Below are 18,866 nucleotides of genomic sequence, written 5' to 3' on the forward strand. Positions count from 1 at the left end.
GGTAAAATAAATTCCAACAATTTGTTCTTATGACCATAAGAATTCTTGGAATTCTTAAAATCTTTCTTGTCATTTCTTCCTTGAACCATCAAACCTTCTCCACTAGTCTCACCCTTCTCTTCCGACTTCTTTTGAGTTTCTTTAGAGTTGAGAGCAGCTTTCACTTCTCCCATGGTTAATTAGTGTATCCTTTCCATACAATATAGTGTTAACAAAATGCTCATAAGATTTAAGGAGAGAAATGACAAGAATTATACCTTGATCTTCCTCATCAATTTTCACTCCAATGTTGGACATTTCTAGGATAATTCTATTGAAATCATCCAAGTGCTTCCTCATCTCCTCTATCTAATCCATTGAGAGTCAGTCTAACTTTTTCCTTAGATATAGCTTGTTTGCTAAAGATTTCTTAAGGTTGATTGAGGCCAATTTGTCCCACAGTGTAGCAATAGTTTCTTCATGAGAGACTTCTATCAAAACTTCATCACCAAGGCTCAAAAGAATTGCACTATGTGCTTTGCTCTTTGTATCTTTCTTTGTCTTTTCATCTTATATGTTGTTCAATTTAGCTACACTCAAAGCTTCAGAGATTCCTTCATGAACAAAAAGAGCTTTCATTTTGATTCTCCACAAATCAAAATTATTTTCTCCAATGAACTTGTCCACCTCGCATCGTTCAAATGACATTGTCGTGTTTCTTGATCTTTAAAGAACAAGTTCTTGATTTTTTTTTTTTTAATATCCCTTGGCTTTGATATCACTTGTAGTGAATGTAATTACTCTCAAGAACAAGATCTAGGAAACATAACACCAAACAAATTACGGATTTAGAGGACAATAAAAAAAAACAGTTTGTAATCTAAACTGTGATGAGAACAAATCAAAATTAAATGCAAAACTAGAATTGAATTGCAATCGACATTAACAGCAAAGATTGAAACTAGTACATGAGAGGACTGAACAAGAAGAGTTGCTAATCTAAAATTACACAAAAACTCACTCTGAGGGATCAAGATCATACACACTTGATTCCTTACAAGCCTCAAAACACATTGTATTCATCTCGCTCTTACACTTGGATTTCTAATCTTAATCATAAGAATAAAATATGTTTACAAAGTCTAATTTATAGTAATGGGACAGTCAGAATAGCAACTAACTAACCCTATAAAGAGAGTTGTTAAAAATTGTTAATGACACATCAACAGGGAAAAACTTAAAAATGACTAAACTAACCACGATTATGAAATATTGCGTCTTGTTATGTAATAAAAAATATAAATATAATTGACTTTAGCATAAAAAAATAACAAATAAGAGTTGTGATTGACAAAGAAGAGAAAAGAAAAGAATGTATCAAAGAAAAAATAACTTATTTTAATTTTAAAATAATTATAATATGTGTACCAATATAAATAAGTATGTGATCACGTATACAAGAGTGTACACATAGTCCTTCATGTTAGTAATTAATTGTATGGTAAATCGATGATATCTTAAATTTGCTAACGGTTTAGTAGTTCAAAAAATTTACTACTAAAATTTGAGCTTAGAGGATTAAATGCAAGTTAAATGATAGTTTGAAATGATTTGACCGCCAAAAACTCTATTATTATATTCTATTTTTGCTAAAATTTTCCTACAAAAATATTATTATATGTTATTTTTTGAAAAATATAAATTTAAATTATTATTTAACAAAATAAAAAATCTAATTAATAATTTTTCCAAAATACTATATACTCTTAATTATATTAATATACTATAAAAAATTATTGTATAGCTCTTTTACTAGATGTATCACCTTAATGAAAACAAAAAAAAATGGAAATTTAGGTAATCAGCTAGGTCATTATAAATACTAATTATAAACAAATATTTATGATCACAATAATCAATGTAATCATATATATATATAGTGTGAAATTATGTAATTTTGTGTGATAAGTATTATAAGATATGTTAATATATCAAGTATTACAAAAAATATTATATTGTTATTGATGTAATTTACATTTTAATTTAATAACAAATAATAATATAATAAATCACTAACCATTACAACACACCATTATAATATTGAACATCTTGCCTAATCATCTTTGTTTGAGATTTAAAAGAGTTACATAAATTGCGGCTTATTAAGTAATAAAAGACATAAATATGAGTGAATAAAGCTGTCCCTAGCTACATATATGTACATATACATATATTATAAGCTAATACAAACATTTATAAGCTTAATTCCAAAATGACCCACACCCCACTAAAATAATTAAACATCTATGTATATATGTATATATATACAAGTACTCTATTCCCACCTGAAATTGACAGCTTTTTTTCTCTTTTCTTTCTTACAAAGATAGAAAAAGTGATGAAGAGAGAATAAAAAGATGAGTAGTAATCTGTTACACTAATTTATTTATATTAATATGAAATGAAATGAGGATGATGATGATGAGAGAAGTGAGTTTATGTTCAAGATGTCAAGATTGTGGAAACCAAGCTAAGAAAGAGTGTGTTTATATGAGATGTAGAACTTGTTGTAAGAGCAAAGGCTTTCAATGCCAAACTCACATTAAGAGCACTTGGGTTCCTTTATACAGAAGAAAACATCATCATCATCATCATCATAATCTTAATCAATATCAAGAAAATATTCAAGATCATGAGTATTACTATTTCAACACTACCAAAAGACTCAGATCATCACATCTCATCACTTCTTCTTCTACTATTCATAATAATAACAATAATATTCTAAACCCAATTACAACAACACCAATACCATCTTCCTCTACACCAGGTAATATATATATATATAAAAATATAAAATATATGAATTATATATATACATACCCAATTGCATATAATTCTTCTTCTTTTCCTCTTCTACTACTACTACTGTTTACTTAACCTAATACTATATATGTTTAGATTCATCATAAGAAAGGGATATACATATCTAAGAAAAATCATATAGAAATGAAAATCATGTATTATATAATCTAAATATTATATATACAACACACACAATTAATCCCCCAATTTGAAGGGAAAGTGGTACGATTTCAACAATTGCATATTGATCTTCTTCTTCTACTACTGTTTACTCAACCTAATTAGTACTATATATATATATACTATATATTCACAAAAAAGAGATATATGAGAAATTATGTACAAAAAATCTCTATATGAAGAATGAAATCATGTATTATATAATCTAAAAAAAAATACAACACAATCCCCTATTTAAAGGGGAAGTAATTTTCTACTGTTCACAACTCAACCTAGCTATATATATAGCTATATATATACACCTACCTATATATAACTATATATGTTTAGATTCACAAGAAGATCAAAAGAAGAAAATCCAAACAATACAGTGAAAGCATTATATTTTTTTTATATAAATAATTAAATATATAGTTAATTTCCCATTTCTCTCTCGATCTAATACTCTTCGAGTACTATATATATATAAATATATCTATATATAAATATATACTGTTTATATATATATAAATTCTGACAATTTCACTACTTTCTTTGTATGGAAAAAGAAATTACCTATATAAATAGCTTCTAGTACATACACAATTTTTTTTAAAAAAAATTATTATTTAATTAAAATTAGGTTTAGCTATTTTTATTTATTTTTTATTATTATTTTTCTAGGGTTTGGAGCAGAAAAAGAACAAAATTTCCCGGCAGAGGTGAAAACAACGGCGACATTTCAAGTTGTACGAGTGAGTTCACGAGTCAACGTCAATGGGATTGACCAAAATCATGATCAGTATGCATATCAGACGGCTGTGACCATAGGAGGCCACGTGTTCAAAGGTATTCTCTATGATCAAGGCTTTCAACAAATAATTAATAATAATAATAATAAAACTGTTGCCGGCGCCGGTGACCGGACCACCACCGCCGGAGAAGGATTTGATCATCATCATCATCAGCAGCAGCAGCAGTTGCCTATAGATTATTTTGTTAGTGTTAATAAATCTCATGATGATGTTGATGATGGAGGTGGTCGTGGATTAATTGGGACCGTTGGATCAAGTAGTACAATAAGTTCAAGTTATCATCAATTACCGTTGAATATGTTTGGTTCTACTAATGCTTTCATTAATAATCCCGGTATGCAATTTTTCCCAAACACAAAATAATAATAATAATAATCAATTATTATATATATTATGTATATATTGAATTTCTCCTTAATTTTATTTATGTTAATAATATTTTTCAATTCATATATATTATTATGTAGTCTTATTAAAAAAAAATTACAATACATAAAAATTATACCTAATTGTACATAAAAATTCTCTTTTCTATTTAAGTATGTATGGAGATGAGATTTTAATTTATTAATTATTGTCGTGATCATTATAAATATCTTGCATATGCTTTGAATAATGAATTGCATATGTGTTTTAATATATCTAATTGACAATGTTGGAATTCCAATGTCTGATAATATCAAACCATATATATATTAGTCTAGATATATATATATAGATCAAGAGAGGTAGCTAGGTTTTTGTCTTGTACTTATATATATCATTAATAATTAATCTCTTATATTTAAGGGGATAATTAATTATATATATAGGTTAATTAATATTAATTAAGTGTTGTTTATGAACTTCGAAACCACTTTTTCCGGTTTACCCGTTTTCTTGCCTCTTTCAAAACAATGTTTGGACAAAATTTACAAAAATTTCCTAATATATTTGTTCTCTATAAATACAATCTATATATTTATATATATAATAGGACTTTGGGATAAGAACACACACATGTACACACTATTTATATCCACATGTACTTGTACACTGCATCAAACCCAAATTTTGTATAAGAACCTTTGGGATGAACACATTATATGTTTATATATATACACATATTATTATATAGTTAGTTGTTCATATAATCCTTTGGGTGTATCAATCAACCCTCTTTGTCTTTGTGACATTTATAGCTAGTTTTTGGTTGGAGATAAATGAGATAGAATGGAAATAGGAATATATAATTTTTATTTTATTATCTTGTTTTGGTTGTATTTTAAAATATTATAATATCATTTTAATGGAATGAATTTTTTATTATTTTAGTAGAATGACCATTCTTTAAATTTAATTACATTCTATTTTCATTTCTATACATATATGTATGTTTATTTCTCTCACCTTAACTTTTTTTTATATATGATAGTGTATCAATTATTAAAATAGAATGATTGGTGCACTTGTTTTTAGAGGCATTATAAAAAATTATTATTTTTAGTGATAACTTTTTAATCACAATATAATTTTTTTTTTGACTAAATATGACTTTTAATTACAATAAAATGTTACTTGTGACTAAAATATAGTATTTAAAAATAATTTGTCACTAATTTAATTTTAGTCACGATAAATAATGTAACTAAAAATATATTTAGTTATAACAAACTATATTTTTTTTATGTCAAAGAAAATTTTACTTCATGTGTAGTAATTGCTCTTCATAAATTGTAAAAATATATTATATTATTTAAGGATTAACTAATTAAATTACAAAAAAATAATTAATTATATTATATTATATACATTAATAATGGTTGCCATTTTTTGTGTTTTAGCTTGACATATAATGAGTTGATGCATGGTACAAATTTGCATATATCAATCACTAGCTATGATATTATATATAATAGCCTAAGGAGAGAATCATATGACAGTTAGGCCTATATACATAAAATTATATATTAACACATAAAAAGTTGGAGCCAAAAAGTTGAAAACCCTCAAGATATACATATATATTATACACACAATTTTTTATATATATAATTAATCAAAATTAACCACTAGGAAAATTGTAAATAAATTAGAAAGAAATTAAAATATAAGGTGGGCATCTCGTGAAACATTAATTAATTTTAAGTACTATGTATAAACTTTAAAATAAATCCCATGCTTGATATGCTAAAAGGTTAATCACAATAACTATATATAGAAAAAGAGCCACCCTAGCTATCGAATATATACTTAATTTGTACTTCATTATATATATATAAAACATAGCTATAATATATATTTTTCTTTAAAAAAAATTATATAATTTATAAGAGTATTATAAACGTAAACTGTTATAATTGGCTAGCGATACTCTCTAAAAATTATTACAATATTATTAAATTATATGAGACTTTATATGTAGTTGGACCAATATCGATATTAATACGTAGGAGGGCGTTAAGCATTACTGGTGCCTTTTAAAATATCTCAATTTATAAATGACGCTTCATGATTGGTTAATGATATTTCTTAAAAGTTATTTTCTTAAATTATATAAGACTCGATACTTAATTATACCAATAACAATATGACACCGAGAAAAATTCTAGGCAGTAATAATATCTTTCAGCAATTCTCTATCAAAAAAAAGTCACTCCTTTCATAACGGTTCCATCTAGTGTAGAATTATCACATATAAATAGGTTCCCTCTAAAGTGTCTCTAGTAGATTACTTTCCTATTATGTCCACATTAAATAAATGCTTCAAGAAATAATTATATATATACACAAGAAAAAGATCTTTATTGGAAGAGGTATTATAAATAATTTTGTATTGGAATATATGAAAAAATTTATAAATACAAGGTGGGGCAATAATTGTATTGAAGTAATAAAGTATGCATTTTTTTTAATTAGGTTATAGAATCTTGGGTTATAATGATTTTTCATGTTGTGGCCTATATAGTGTAATTAATTATTATATTATATGTGACTTTATATACATGGGGTACTATATAGAGAGGATAATATTAGAACCTAATAAAGACTTTTTTCTAGATTTAAAACAAGATATTTAAAAGTTGGAGTAGAATAAAATAAAGTAGCTAACAATGTGGAAAAAAGTAATGTGTGGAACGGTTTTTGATATATTTTTGAGGTTTTTGAGAGTTGATCAATAAACTCAATGTTATGCCTTGAATTATTAATAGTTTTATTTTCATGATAATATATAATGAGGAATTAATAAGCCAATAAATATATATAGTACTACCCTTGATATTTAGTATAATATATCAAGATATGTCAATGAAAATTAAGATAATATACATTGTTTTGTGACTATAATTCTGAAAATTATGGATAATATAATATTAAAAAAAAATTCCTAATATCTAAGCTTTACATGTATAGTAGTGAATTATGCCAAGTATTTGTTCTATAGTATAAATTATAGTATATGAACATATATATATAAATTAAATTGTTTCATGAAAGCATTTTTTTTCTTAAGATTGAGATTGAGTAGAAGAACAAGATATCCCTTTTTTCTTTTAATTTGTATATGGTATACTAATTATTATAAAATAAGATTATATAATCATATGAAAATAATTAATTATGATGCAAAACGCGCATATGCATGGAAATGATTTATATATAAAATTATCAAAAAGATCATATACATTTTCATATATATATATATATATATATATATATGATTGGTTTATGTATATAGGAGTTGGAAGGAGCAAATTTTTTTTTTTTTTTTTTTTTTTTGAAAAGTTGGAAGGAGGAAATTTGGGATACAAAATGATCGAGTGCTTCATAAATATTTATGTGTGTATATTTAATATATAATTTACAAATTAATTAATAATATAAGAAAAAGAGCATATATAATCTAATGGAATAACTGTACGGATTATAATTCTTAATTTGTAATAGGGCAAGCTAGGGGAGAAGAATATAATCAATAGAATGATTCTATACTTAGAATCTTTTTATAATCAATTATATATTATTAATTATACATTACATGCGTGTATCTAGCTAGCTTAGCTATACTGTTATATTTATTATTATATATATATTTATATTATTTGTATAAAGAGAGATCAGAGAGATTATGATTGATGTATAATTCTGTGTTATAGCTATATAGCTGTTTGGAAGCAGGGAAAATGTAGCCTAAATATATAGCTTAATTTAGGAAAAGTTGTGTGGATCGAACTATATAATAACATTTAATTTATGATTATTAATAATTTATATATAATTAATTGTTGAACAGTAGTTCAACTAATGAATTATTATTATTAAATATTCATTTTTTTTTATGTTTGTATCTAATACCTAACTAATTAATAACAAAATCATCACAAATTAGTATAGACATATATACATATTGTCAGGGATATTGTCACTTAGGATAGTTAGTTGTTAACTGTCTTAACTGTTTTCTGTTTCAGTTGTATTCATTCTGTTAGAGTTAGTTAGTTTTGTTGCTTTCGCTTGTTCATTATCTTTGTTGTATATAAACCTTGTATTCATGATCATGAATCAATACAACAAACTCTGTTCTTCTACTCTTTCCCTCTCAAAGGTTAAACACTCACATGGTATCAGAGCTCTAGCTAATCGTTCATTAATGAAGAATTCTATTTCAGCAACTGGTGGAGCATTAAGATTGAGCAATGCTCAACCACACAACAATCAACAAGTTCCTCTACCCAGATCGTATCCTATTTCATTCAACCATTCCTTGTCAATAAAGCTCGATGAGCATAATTTTCTTCCCTGTAAACACTAGGTTCTTGCCTTGATTAAAGGTAGTAAATTTTAAAAGTTTCTTGATGATACTCGTGTTCCAGCAAAATTCTTGACAACAGCTGATCAAATATCAAATATTGTTAATCCGGAGTTTGAAGACTGGGAACAACAAGATAATCTTCTTGTTTTCTGGCTTCTATCTTTCATGTCTGAGAAAACAACTAATCAAATGATTAGATGTGACACCACTGCACAAATTTGGGAGAATCTCACTGAGTATTACACAACTTTGAATGCTGTTATAGGCCTTTACAAAACTCAATTTCGAAACACAAAGATGATAGGGTCTCTTAGTGATTATCTTCTCAAGATTAAAGGCATTGTGGATCGACTTGCTACCATTGGCCATGCTCAAACAGCTCAAGATCATATAGAGGCTATATTCAATGGGCTACCACCTGAATGTGATGTGTTTGTCACTTCGATCACCACAAGAAAAGAGACCTATACAGTTGCAGAAGTGGAAGCTTTTAATGGCACAGTCAGTTAGAATAAAGAAAAATGCCAAAAGTCTTGACATCTCAAAAGCTGAGGCTAATTTGTCCCAAACTAGATATCCTGGACCTACCAACTACGGTCGTACTATCCTGCTCCAGCTGCACCACCAGGCTTTAATACTGGTCAAGGGTGTGGCTTTGGTGGTTCCCCCTTCAATAATAATAGTGGATCGTACTATAAGTCTGTAGCAAGAGGTGGCCCGTCCAATAGTCGTGGTTCCACGCCTAGTGCATCTACTCGAGGTGGCCATGCCTCGTATGGTCGTGATCAGACCAACAATTGGGGACAAAAGGTGCAATGCCAGCTTTGTCACAAGCTTGGCCACACTGTCAAAATATTAGATGAATAGAAATTCTAAGAATGATAGTAGAATAATGTAAAATTTAATTTAGCGGTCATCTAAACAAGATTAAAATATTAATCATAGAATTAAGCAAAGAAGAATATAAGCAATTCAATAAGAAGGCATAAAATAATAACATTAATCAAAGCATTCAATAAATCATGTCTCGAGTGAAATAACCCTTAACCTAAAAGAGGACTACTCCATAATCTCAAATATAATCATAAGCATAATTATAAATGAAAATTAAAAGAGTTAAAGAAGAAAAACCATATATGTAGGTGTAGATTCTCATATTCATATATTTCTCATCGTATTTTTTATTCTTTTTTTTTTTTTTGAAATACTTACAACTTACAAATATTTATTCTAAGGGAACAGTGATTTTTTTTATCATCAGTTAGACATACTGTCGACCGATATAGCCAACTGACTCAGAGTCAAATAATCGTTGGTTAATCACCAATGAGGAGTTAGGAATAATAAATAAATAAAGAGAACATAGGGAGTTATAAAGGTTCAACCTTCTTATATGTGGGTAATGACCTACTCCCCTTTTAGTTATATTACTTATGAGATAATATCGGACAAATTACTAAGGAAGACAAAGTGAAGTCTAGCTACATATCTCAAAGTATTTACAGAGAATATCTTTCAACAAAGTGCTCTTAGATGTGGAAATACGAATTCAAGTCTTGGTCCCTTCCCCTTGTGAATTCATTCACTATTTATAAGGAAAAAGTTGTTACATTTGGCTCCGTAAAATGAGTTAACAAACAATAAATATCCTTATATTCTAGGTTGTCGTTACAATTTGTTGAATCTCCTTTATTCTCAGATAGATTTGCTAGATCCAAATTTGTAGGATTCAATTTGAGATATTTGTAGAAACTTGTTGACGAGGAAATCAAGGATCGTGTAGCTTTGTCTGATACTCCTGACAACATTTATTCTGGCCAGCAGGTTGATCACCCAGCCAAGTCTTCCTCGAGACTTGTCTTTTTTATGAGTTTACTTATGGAATCATCCTTGCAAAGTGACTTTTATCATCTATGGCTCGTAGGTTGGTGGTCAGCTAGCCTGTCAGGTGCTTCACAAAAGGTCATTTGTAGCTTATGGCTGTCAGCTTTATAGGGGACCTGTCAAGCACATTTCTGCCCGGATGGTCCTTGTCGGGCTAAAGAGTTAGCTAGCTAGATTCTACCACGTGTAAATAACACGTCAGATGTGCAAACTTTGGGATAATATTTGTCCCTAAGTTCTCGTATGAACATCTGTCCGAATAAAAACTTTAGATACATGTATGGGTGCTAGCAAGAATGTGAGCTCCAAGTGGTTAGTACCTTGGTGATTATACCTGTAATGCCCGTATTTGAAAACTTACTAATTCAAAATTAATCTTATTATATTATAATTATATAATCTTATAGATCGGGATCCTGAGTTTTAAAACACAGTTGAAACTACATTTACTATATATATAGTTTCATAATTTATATATATATATATATTACAAACGACAAGCAACTACAAAATACAATTCAAAATGTTGAAAGGCCTAAACCCTCCAAGTTGCACTGCCGCGATATGTACAATCCTCGTCAAGCTCTAATTCACTGCTCCTCTAACTTAGCTTTACATTTACCTACACAAGGTAGCAAACTGATGAATCGAAAGACTCAATAAGATATGCATAATATATATAAGCAATGATATACCGGCTTTATGCTTAAGCCGTCCTGAGCCCAATTACTGAGCTCACCAAGTGGTTAAGAACGTTCTAAACGGAAGTACGACCACTGTATCATATGCAATAAAGTACTGACCTTGTACTCGTGTTGGTAGGGCCATTATTGTACTTTTGGGAGTTATTGAGTGTTGTACCACATGCATGACGTACCCCTAAGTACTCGTGTTGGTAACACTGTAACTACCATAAAACCTTACATTGTACTAACACCCTTATAACTATACATTCGACAGTGCTAGTAGTGTAATTGGATAATAACAAACATTCATTCACATATATATATATATACTTTATGCTATCTTACCTCGTTTCCGTGTTCAGGTGTGCCGGTCAGCCTGACTGGAACTGTAGCTCAACGCTTTACAGGGTCCTAAACCACAATATCCGAAATTCTGATGAGAGACACGCTAAAACACTTAACGGGGACTTAAACTCAAAATTAAGAATAACTTTGTCGATGAATAACATGGCAATACCCCAAAAAATGGCCCAACTGGTAGACCGATTCCCAACCGAAAGTCTGGTTCCCTGAGGACCAACCGGTCAACCAGTTGCTACAGGTCCCCCTGAATCGATATACTGATTCAGTGCTAGGAACCTCAAAAATGTCCCACACACCACAAAACAACCCCAAACTCACTCAAAAGCTCCATATCACCTGTATACACTATAATAGACCCAATTCAAGCAAAAGAACTCAATAATTCACACAAAATCTCATTTCACCATTAAAGGGCAAGGCTTAAGTTCGTAAACTCAAACCTTAGCCAAACCTCAAAACAATCAACAAAACCCACTCAAATCCACATAAACAACCTCAAATATAGCTCAAAACTTAAACCCAAACAACAATTATCACCTTAGTACCATAAATCAACTATTCATGCACTTACTTCTAACTTAAGCTTCAAAAATCAAAAAGAAAGAAGCTAAAAGGTACTACCTTGAATCAAAGCTCTTCAATACTGCTGGAAATCACAGAATTAAGCAAACAAAATCCAACCCTAAGCTGGGTTCTTGATGCTTCGAAGGAGAGAGAGAGAGAGAGAGAGAGAGAGAGAGAGAGAGAGAGAGAGAGAGAGAATGGGTGAGGTAAATAGATTTTCTAGGTTATTTTCTAATTTTCTAAAAACCACCCCCTTTTACTAATATTAACTTAATATAGAACCTTCAAATCTGATAATTGAAACCATAAAAGACAAAATAGGAGTTTCTAGGGTAATGACTATTTTACCCTTAGCAAAAATACAAAAGCTTACTTACTTAAAAGGGCAATTTGGTCATTTTCAAATCCCGACACTTCTCGATATTTCTAATGTCTAACAATGATGCTCTACTATAAACATTCTAAACCATATAACACATGACTCTCTAATGGCCCAACGTCGCGTTTCACCGCTCTCGAACACAAATACAAAAAAAATGAGAAATTCATATAAATAACATAATTAATACATATTGATCTTAAATAAATCTCCACAATATATACAAATCATAAATAATTCAATTCCATAATTAAACCCTAATTATTAAATAATCTGATATATTAAGCTTAGATGGTCTTTACACTACGGTGCAAAAGTGAATGGTCACACTTCAGTCTCTTCAACAGACCAATAAATGTCAATCTTCATTATGGCAATTTCAAAGCATATTTTGTGGGAAATTGTGCTAACGGCTATACTTTCCCATGTTGCTCTTCTCACTTCTCCATAATGATTTTATTGGAAATTAATTTCTCATTTAATTATTTTTTTTGGGGGGGGGGGGGGGTCCTTCATCCTTTTACTTCCATTTCTTACTTCTTGAAAAGAATCCAGAGAGAAAACCAAGAAATACTTCAAGAAAGCCAAAGCTTCTTCCTTGTATTCTTCCTACCACGCATGAGAAAATCTACAGTTTGTCTTCATCACCGTTTAGATCTCGCCTCAAGATTCACCTAGTGAGTAAGTCACTTTATCCTTCCTTTTTTCTTATTGAAAATATTTTTGCAATTTCTTTTTTGATTTTACACCATTGTTGGAGGTGCAAAAACTTCTATGCCACGAGTTTAAGGAAAACCCACCCTCACTGGTTGCATGGGTGTGCTAGGATAAATAAATGTAGGATTTTTAGTTGAAAATGTTGAATCTTGGCTCTATTTCCTAATTTTTTATTATGGGTCTTGAAGAACACAGAAAACTAGGGTTTAATGGTTTCTTTTTGTAGAATAGATTGTTTTAGATCTGTTAGGAATCTTGACCAGCCCATTCAAGGTGTTTTTTACGTTGGTCGGCTGGTTATATGTTATTTGGATGGTTCTTATGCTATCTAGATTGTAACACCCTAACTACCTTAGGCGTATTACGTGATTTTTAAACGTACTGTGCAGCTCGTTGCTAATCAACGAGGTTTATGGAAAAACGTGATTAATTAAAATTTTGCTTTTTAATTAAACTTATAAAACCATATTATAAAAGACTCGGGATCCCGATTATAAAAATATTTACAAAAAGTTTAACTGTTTATCTGTTACATCAAAATAAAGTCGTCTAACGACCAGTTACAAAAAACTCAGCCTTGCTGTCCCGAGGATCGTACGCTCCAGGCCTAACCGCCCCGACATGTACAATCTCATAAGCTCGCTCACGGTCCATCAGCTATAGCCTTGCCTTTACCTACACATGAACATAAACTGTGAGTCGACAGACTCAGTAAGAAAAGCATAATAATATCATACATAATTCTAACTGCCGTGTCCAACACGATACTGAGTCCCGCTACTGCCATGTCCAACATGGTACTGAGCCACTACTGCCATGTCCAACATGGTACTGAGTTTTGAACGTTCATAGGGATGGTACTATTGACAAGTATCCTCCTGATCGGTCGAACCGGTCATACTCCGGCTGCTGGTCATACTCCGGCTGCTGGTCATACTCCAGCCTGTACCGACGGGATAGGTCAATAGCACTGAACCACCAACCAAATGTCAGCCTGATCGGTCGAACCGGTCATACTCCGGCTGCTGGTCATACTCCAGCCTGTACCGACGTGACAGGGTTGGATGGTTCGAAGCCTAAATACATAACTAATGTAATCTAGCAGGCTTCCTACATGCACGCTAAACATGTAATCTACATATGCATACTGTTATACTAATCTTACCTGGATTCCAATTTCAAGTGTGCCACAACCCGACCGGAACCGAAGCCGAGTGGCGGATTCATCGGCTCCTAAACCATAAAAATCACAACGCTATAAGTGACACGCTAAATCACTTCCCGGGGACTAAAACTAGGAACTAAAAGTTTCCCTATCGATAAAAAGCATGGCAATACCCCTAAAAACATAAAAACGAGGAAAACTAGGGTTTCTGAAAATTCCCCAACCGGTAGGCAGGTTGCCCAACCGAATTCCGGTTACGGGAATTACTTGGACACCCATCCGAATTCCGGTTGCACAACCGAATTCCGGTTCCTCAGAATTTTTCAAAAATTCCTAACTTGATCAATTCTAACCCAAATCAATCCAAACCTTCCAGACCTGTTCTATATGCCCCAAATAACCATTTAAAGGCAACAAATTCACCCAGAACTCACAGAGACAAAATTCACCATTAAAGACCAAGCTTTGAGTTCCAAAACTCAAACTTGGTTAAATCCACTAACATGCAATAAAACCTGGTTAATTCTACTTAACTAAGCATGAATAAGCTTCTGAAAACACACAAGAACAACAGCAACAACATAGTAACAGATTACACAATATTTCATCAAAATCACACATTTTGCATAGAAAATTTCAAGCTTTGAACAACCTAACTAACATGCTTCAAACAACTCAAATAACATCAATTAAACATAAACAACTGCTAATTTCCAAATTAACTAAGCGGGCTTTACAACTATCCCCCCCTTAAAAGGATTTCGTCCCCGAAATCTAACCTGAATAACTCTGGATATTGAGCTCTCATATCTGACTCTAGCTCCCAGGTGGCTTCCTCCACCTTGCTGTTTCTCCAGAGAACCTTGACCAATGCTATGGTCTTATTCCGAAGGACTTTATCCTTTCTATCCAGGATCCGCACCGTCGTTCCTCATAGGTCATGTCTGGCCGAGCCGAAGACTCTCATAACTGAGTATATGAGAGGGGTCTGAAACGTATTTTCTCAACATTGAGACATGGAATACGTTGTGCACTGCTGATAAGGCTGGAGGCAATGCTAACCGATATGCCACTTGACCTATCTTCTCGAGAATCTCGAAAGGTCCAGTAAATCTAGGCATAACTTGCCTCTTTTCCCGAAACGTTTAATCCCCTTCATCGGAGATACCCGTAAAAACACATGTTCCCCTACTTGGAACTCAACATCTCTGCGTTTCGGATCTGCGTAACTCTTCTGTCTGCTCTGTGAGGCAAGCATTCTAGCTTTTATCTTTTCTATCGCCTCATTGGTCCGCTGAACTGACTCTGGACCTAGGTATTTCCTCTCCCCTGTCTCATCCCAGTGGATAGGGGATCTACATTTCCTACCGTACAACAGTTCATAGGGAGCCATCCCTATCGTACTCTGATAACTGTTGTTGTAAGAGAATTCTATCAACGGTAGATACTTACTCCATGAGCCCTCAAAGTCCATAACACATGCTCTCAACATATCCTCCAATATCTGAATTGTCCTTTCGGACTGACCATCTGTCTGAGGATGGAATGCTGTACTGAATTTTAGCTTCGTACCCATTGCCCGTTGCAAACTTTGCCAAAATTTGGAGGTGAATTTCGGATGCCTGTCTGAAACTATAGACTTCGGTACCCCGTGAAGTCTCACTATCTCTCCGACGTACGGTTACGCCAACCGATCCACCGTGAACGTTGTTCTAACCGTGAGAAAATGAGCATTTCGTAAATCGGTCCACCACTACCCAGATGGAATCATACATACCCGTGGTCCTAGGTAACCCGACCACAAAATCCATCGTAATATCCTCCCATTTCCATTACGGTAGGGTTAGAGGCTGCAACAACCCTGCTGGTCTCTGATGTTCAGCCTTGATCTGCTGACAAGTGAGGCATCTCGATACGAATTCTACCAAATTCTTCTTCATACCGTTCCACCAGAAGTACGGTTTCAAATCTTGGTACATCTTGGTGGTGTCGGGATGCAGAGAATATGGAGTAGAATGAGCCTCCTCAAAGATCTCATTTCTAAGTTCCGCACTGTTCGGAACACAAACCCTGGCTTTATACAAAAGCATCCCACTGTCTGACACTGAAAAGTCTTTGGCTTGACCAGTCAATACCTTATCTCGGATCTTCACTAACTCCGGATCTGTCATCTGAGCGACCTTTATTCTTTCCAACAGATCAGATTGCAGCGTTAAGTTGTGAAGCTGACCTACCACAAACTCAATGCTGGATCTAACCATATCCTCTGCTAGCTGAGGTGAGATCTGAACCATGCTAGCTACTTGCCCGGGACCCTTTCTGCTCAGGGCATCGGCCACTACATTGGCTTTTCCGGGATGGTAGAGGATCTCACAATCGTAATCCTTCACTAATTCCAACCAACGCCTTTGTCTCATGTTCAAATCTTTCTGAGTAAAGAAATACTTGAGACTTTTATGGTCGGTATAGATCTCACACTTCTCCCCGTACAGGTAATGCCGCCATTCAGTGCAAAAACCACTGCGGCCAATTCTAAATCATGAGTCGGGTATCGCTGTTCATAATCCTTTAACTGACGGGAGGCATAAGCGATAACCCGATCGGCTTGCATCAATACACACCCCAAACCCTGTTTGGATGCGTCACAGTAAACTACGAACTTCTCCTTGTCCGAAGGCAAAGCTAGTACCGGAGCAGTAATCAACCTCTGTTTCAGCTCCTGAAAACTAGCTTCGCATTTATCTGACCAGATAAACCGCTGATTCTTCTTTGTAAGCTCGGTTAGGGGCATTGAGATTTTGGAGAACCCCTCCACGAACCTACGGTAGTACCTAGCTAATCCCAAGAAGCTTCTGATCTCTGTCACTGTCTTCGGTCTCGGCCAATCCCTGACGGATTCAATCTTCCCGGGATCCACCTTGATCCCATCTTTACTCACAATGTGCCCTAGGAAGGACACCTGAGATAACCAGAACTCACATTTCTTGAATTTGGCATAAAGTCTATGTTCGCGAAGCTGTTGTAGTACCATCTGAAGATGTAACTCGTGCTCCTCTTCTGATTGAGAGTACACGAGGATGTCGTCGATAAACACAATCACACAGATATCGAGGAAATCCTTGAATACTCTATTCATCAGGTCCATGAATGCTGCAGGAGCATTGGTTAGTCCGAATGACATAACCAGAAACTCGTAATGTCCATACCTAGTGCGGAAAGCCGTCTTTGGAATGTCCTCCTCTCGGATTCTCAACTGATGATAACCCGAACGGAGATCAATCTTAGAAAAGACTGTCTTCCCCTGAAGCTGATCGAACAAATCATCGATCCTAGGTAATGGATATTTATTCTTCACCGTCAGCTTGTTCAATTCCCTGTAGTCGATGCACATCCTCATAGATCCATCCTTCTTCTTGACGAACAAAACCGGGCTCCCTGGGGTGACACCTTTGGGCCGAATGAACCCTATGTCAAGCAACCCTTGAGCCGAATCTTTAATTCCTTAAGTTCACCGGAGCCATCCTATACGGGGCTTTGGAAACCGGTTCCACCCACGGTGCCAAGTCGATTACAAAATCAATCTCCCGCCGAGGTGGTAACCACAGGAAGTTCTTCGGGAAAAACGTCCAAAAATTCCCGAACCACTCGATGTCCTCTGGCCGAATGGTGTCTGGCCGAGTGGTGTCCACCACCACGGCCAGAAACCCTAAGCACCCGCCGTGCAACAATTCTCTCGCTGACATAGCCGAGATCACCGGGATCCGAGATCCCTGAACTGAACCCACAAATACAACCGGTTCTTCACTTTCCGGTTGGAAGACCACCATCTTCCTTTTACAGTCAATGCTCGCCGAATATTTAGATAGGAAATCCATTCCTAAAATAATATCAAATTCGACTAAGCTCATCTCTATCAGATCAGCGCTTAACTCTCTACCATCTATCCTGATCGGCATAGACCTAATCCACCTATTGGAGATAACCAATTCTCCGCCAGGTAACAGGGTTCCAAACCCTGATTCATATCTATCAAAGGGTCTACCCAACTTACTAAAGATTCTGGCCGCCACATAAGAATGTGTAGCCCCAGAATCAAACAGTACTGAATATAGCGAGTTGTTAATAGAAAGCTGACCTGTGACTACTGATGGGCTGGCATCTGCATCAGCCTGCGTGATAGCGAATACCCTGGCTGGAGTGGGTATCGGCCGGAGCTCTCGGTGCCTCTGGTCGGAGCTGGGGACATTCCCTCTTGAAGTGTCCGGGCATGCCACAATGAAAGCATCCCTGACCTTTGCACTCACCCCGATGGTGCCTCTTGCAGCTAGGGCACTCGGGATAGGAGAATCGGGTCTCATTACCACCAGGACGATTCCCTCGGTTCTGGTTCCCCCGGAACCTCTTGTTCTGACTCGAGCCGCCGGAAGCAGTGGGTGCCCTCTTCCTCTGATCAATGGCCGAACCACTACTCCCCCTACTATAGCCTGATGCAGGAGGG

General features: G+C 33.8%; 1 protein-coding gene across 1 annotated transcript; it reads left to right on the plus strand.

Annotated features, from left to right (window-relative positions):
• Positions 1-2,213: 2,213 nt before the first annotated feature.
• LOC133039515 (protein EXPRESSION OF TERPENOIDS 1) lies at positions 2,214-4,201 on the plus strand. Its single transcript, XM_061118413.1, has 2 exons — positions 2,214-2,809; positions 3,688-4,201. The coding sequence occupies exons 1-2, from the start codon at positions 2,446-2,448 to the stop codon at positions 4,179-4,181; spliced, it is 858 nt and encodes a 285-aa protein (XP_060974396.1). The 5' UTR covers positions 2,214-2,445; the 3' UTR covers positions 4,182-4,201.
• Positions 4,202-18,866: the final 14,665 nt, after the last annotated feature.

This window comes from Cannabis sativa, chromosome 6, assembly GCF_029168945.1.
Source record: "Cannabis sativa cultivar Pink pepper isolate KNU-18-1 chromosome 6, ASM2916894v1, whole genome shotgun sequence".
Taxonomy (NCBI): Eukaryota; Viridiplantae; Streptophyta; class Magnoliopsida; order Rosales; family Cannabaceae; genus Cannabis; species Cannabis sativa.

Bases quoted from the DNA above. Each gene is read 5' to 3' on its own strand.
- LOC133039515 (XM_061118413.1), top strand. From the start codon at position 2,446: ATGAGGATGATGATGATGAGAGAAGTGAGTTTATGTTCAAGATGTCAA. The intron at 2,810-3,687 runs GTAATATATATA...TTATTTTTCTAG, and splicing joins ACCATCTTCCTCTACACCAG to GGTTTGGAGCAGAAAAAGAA.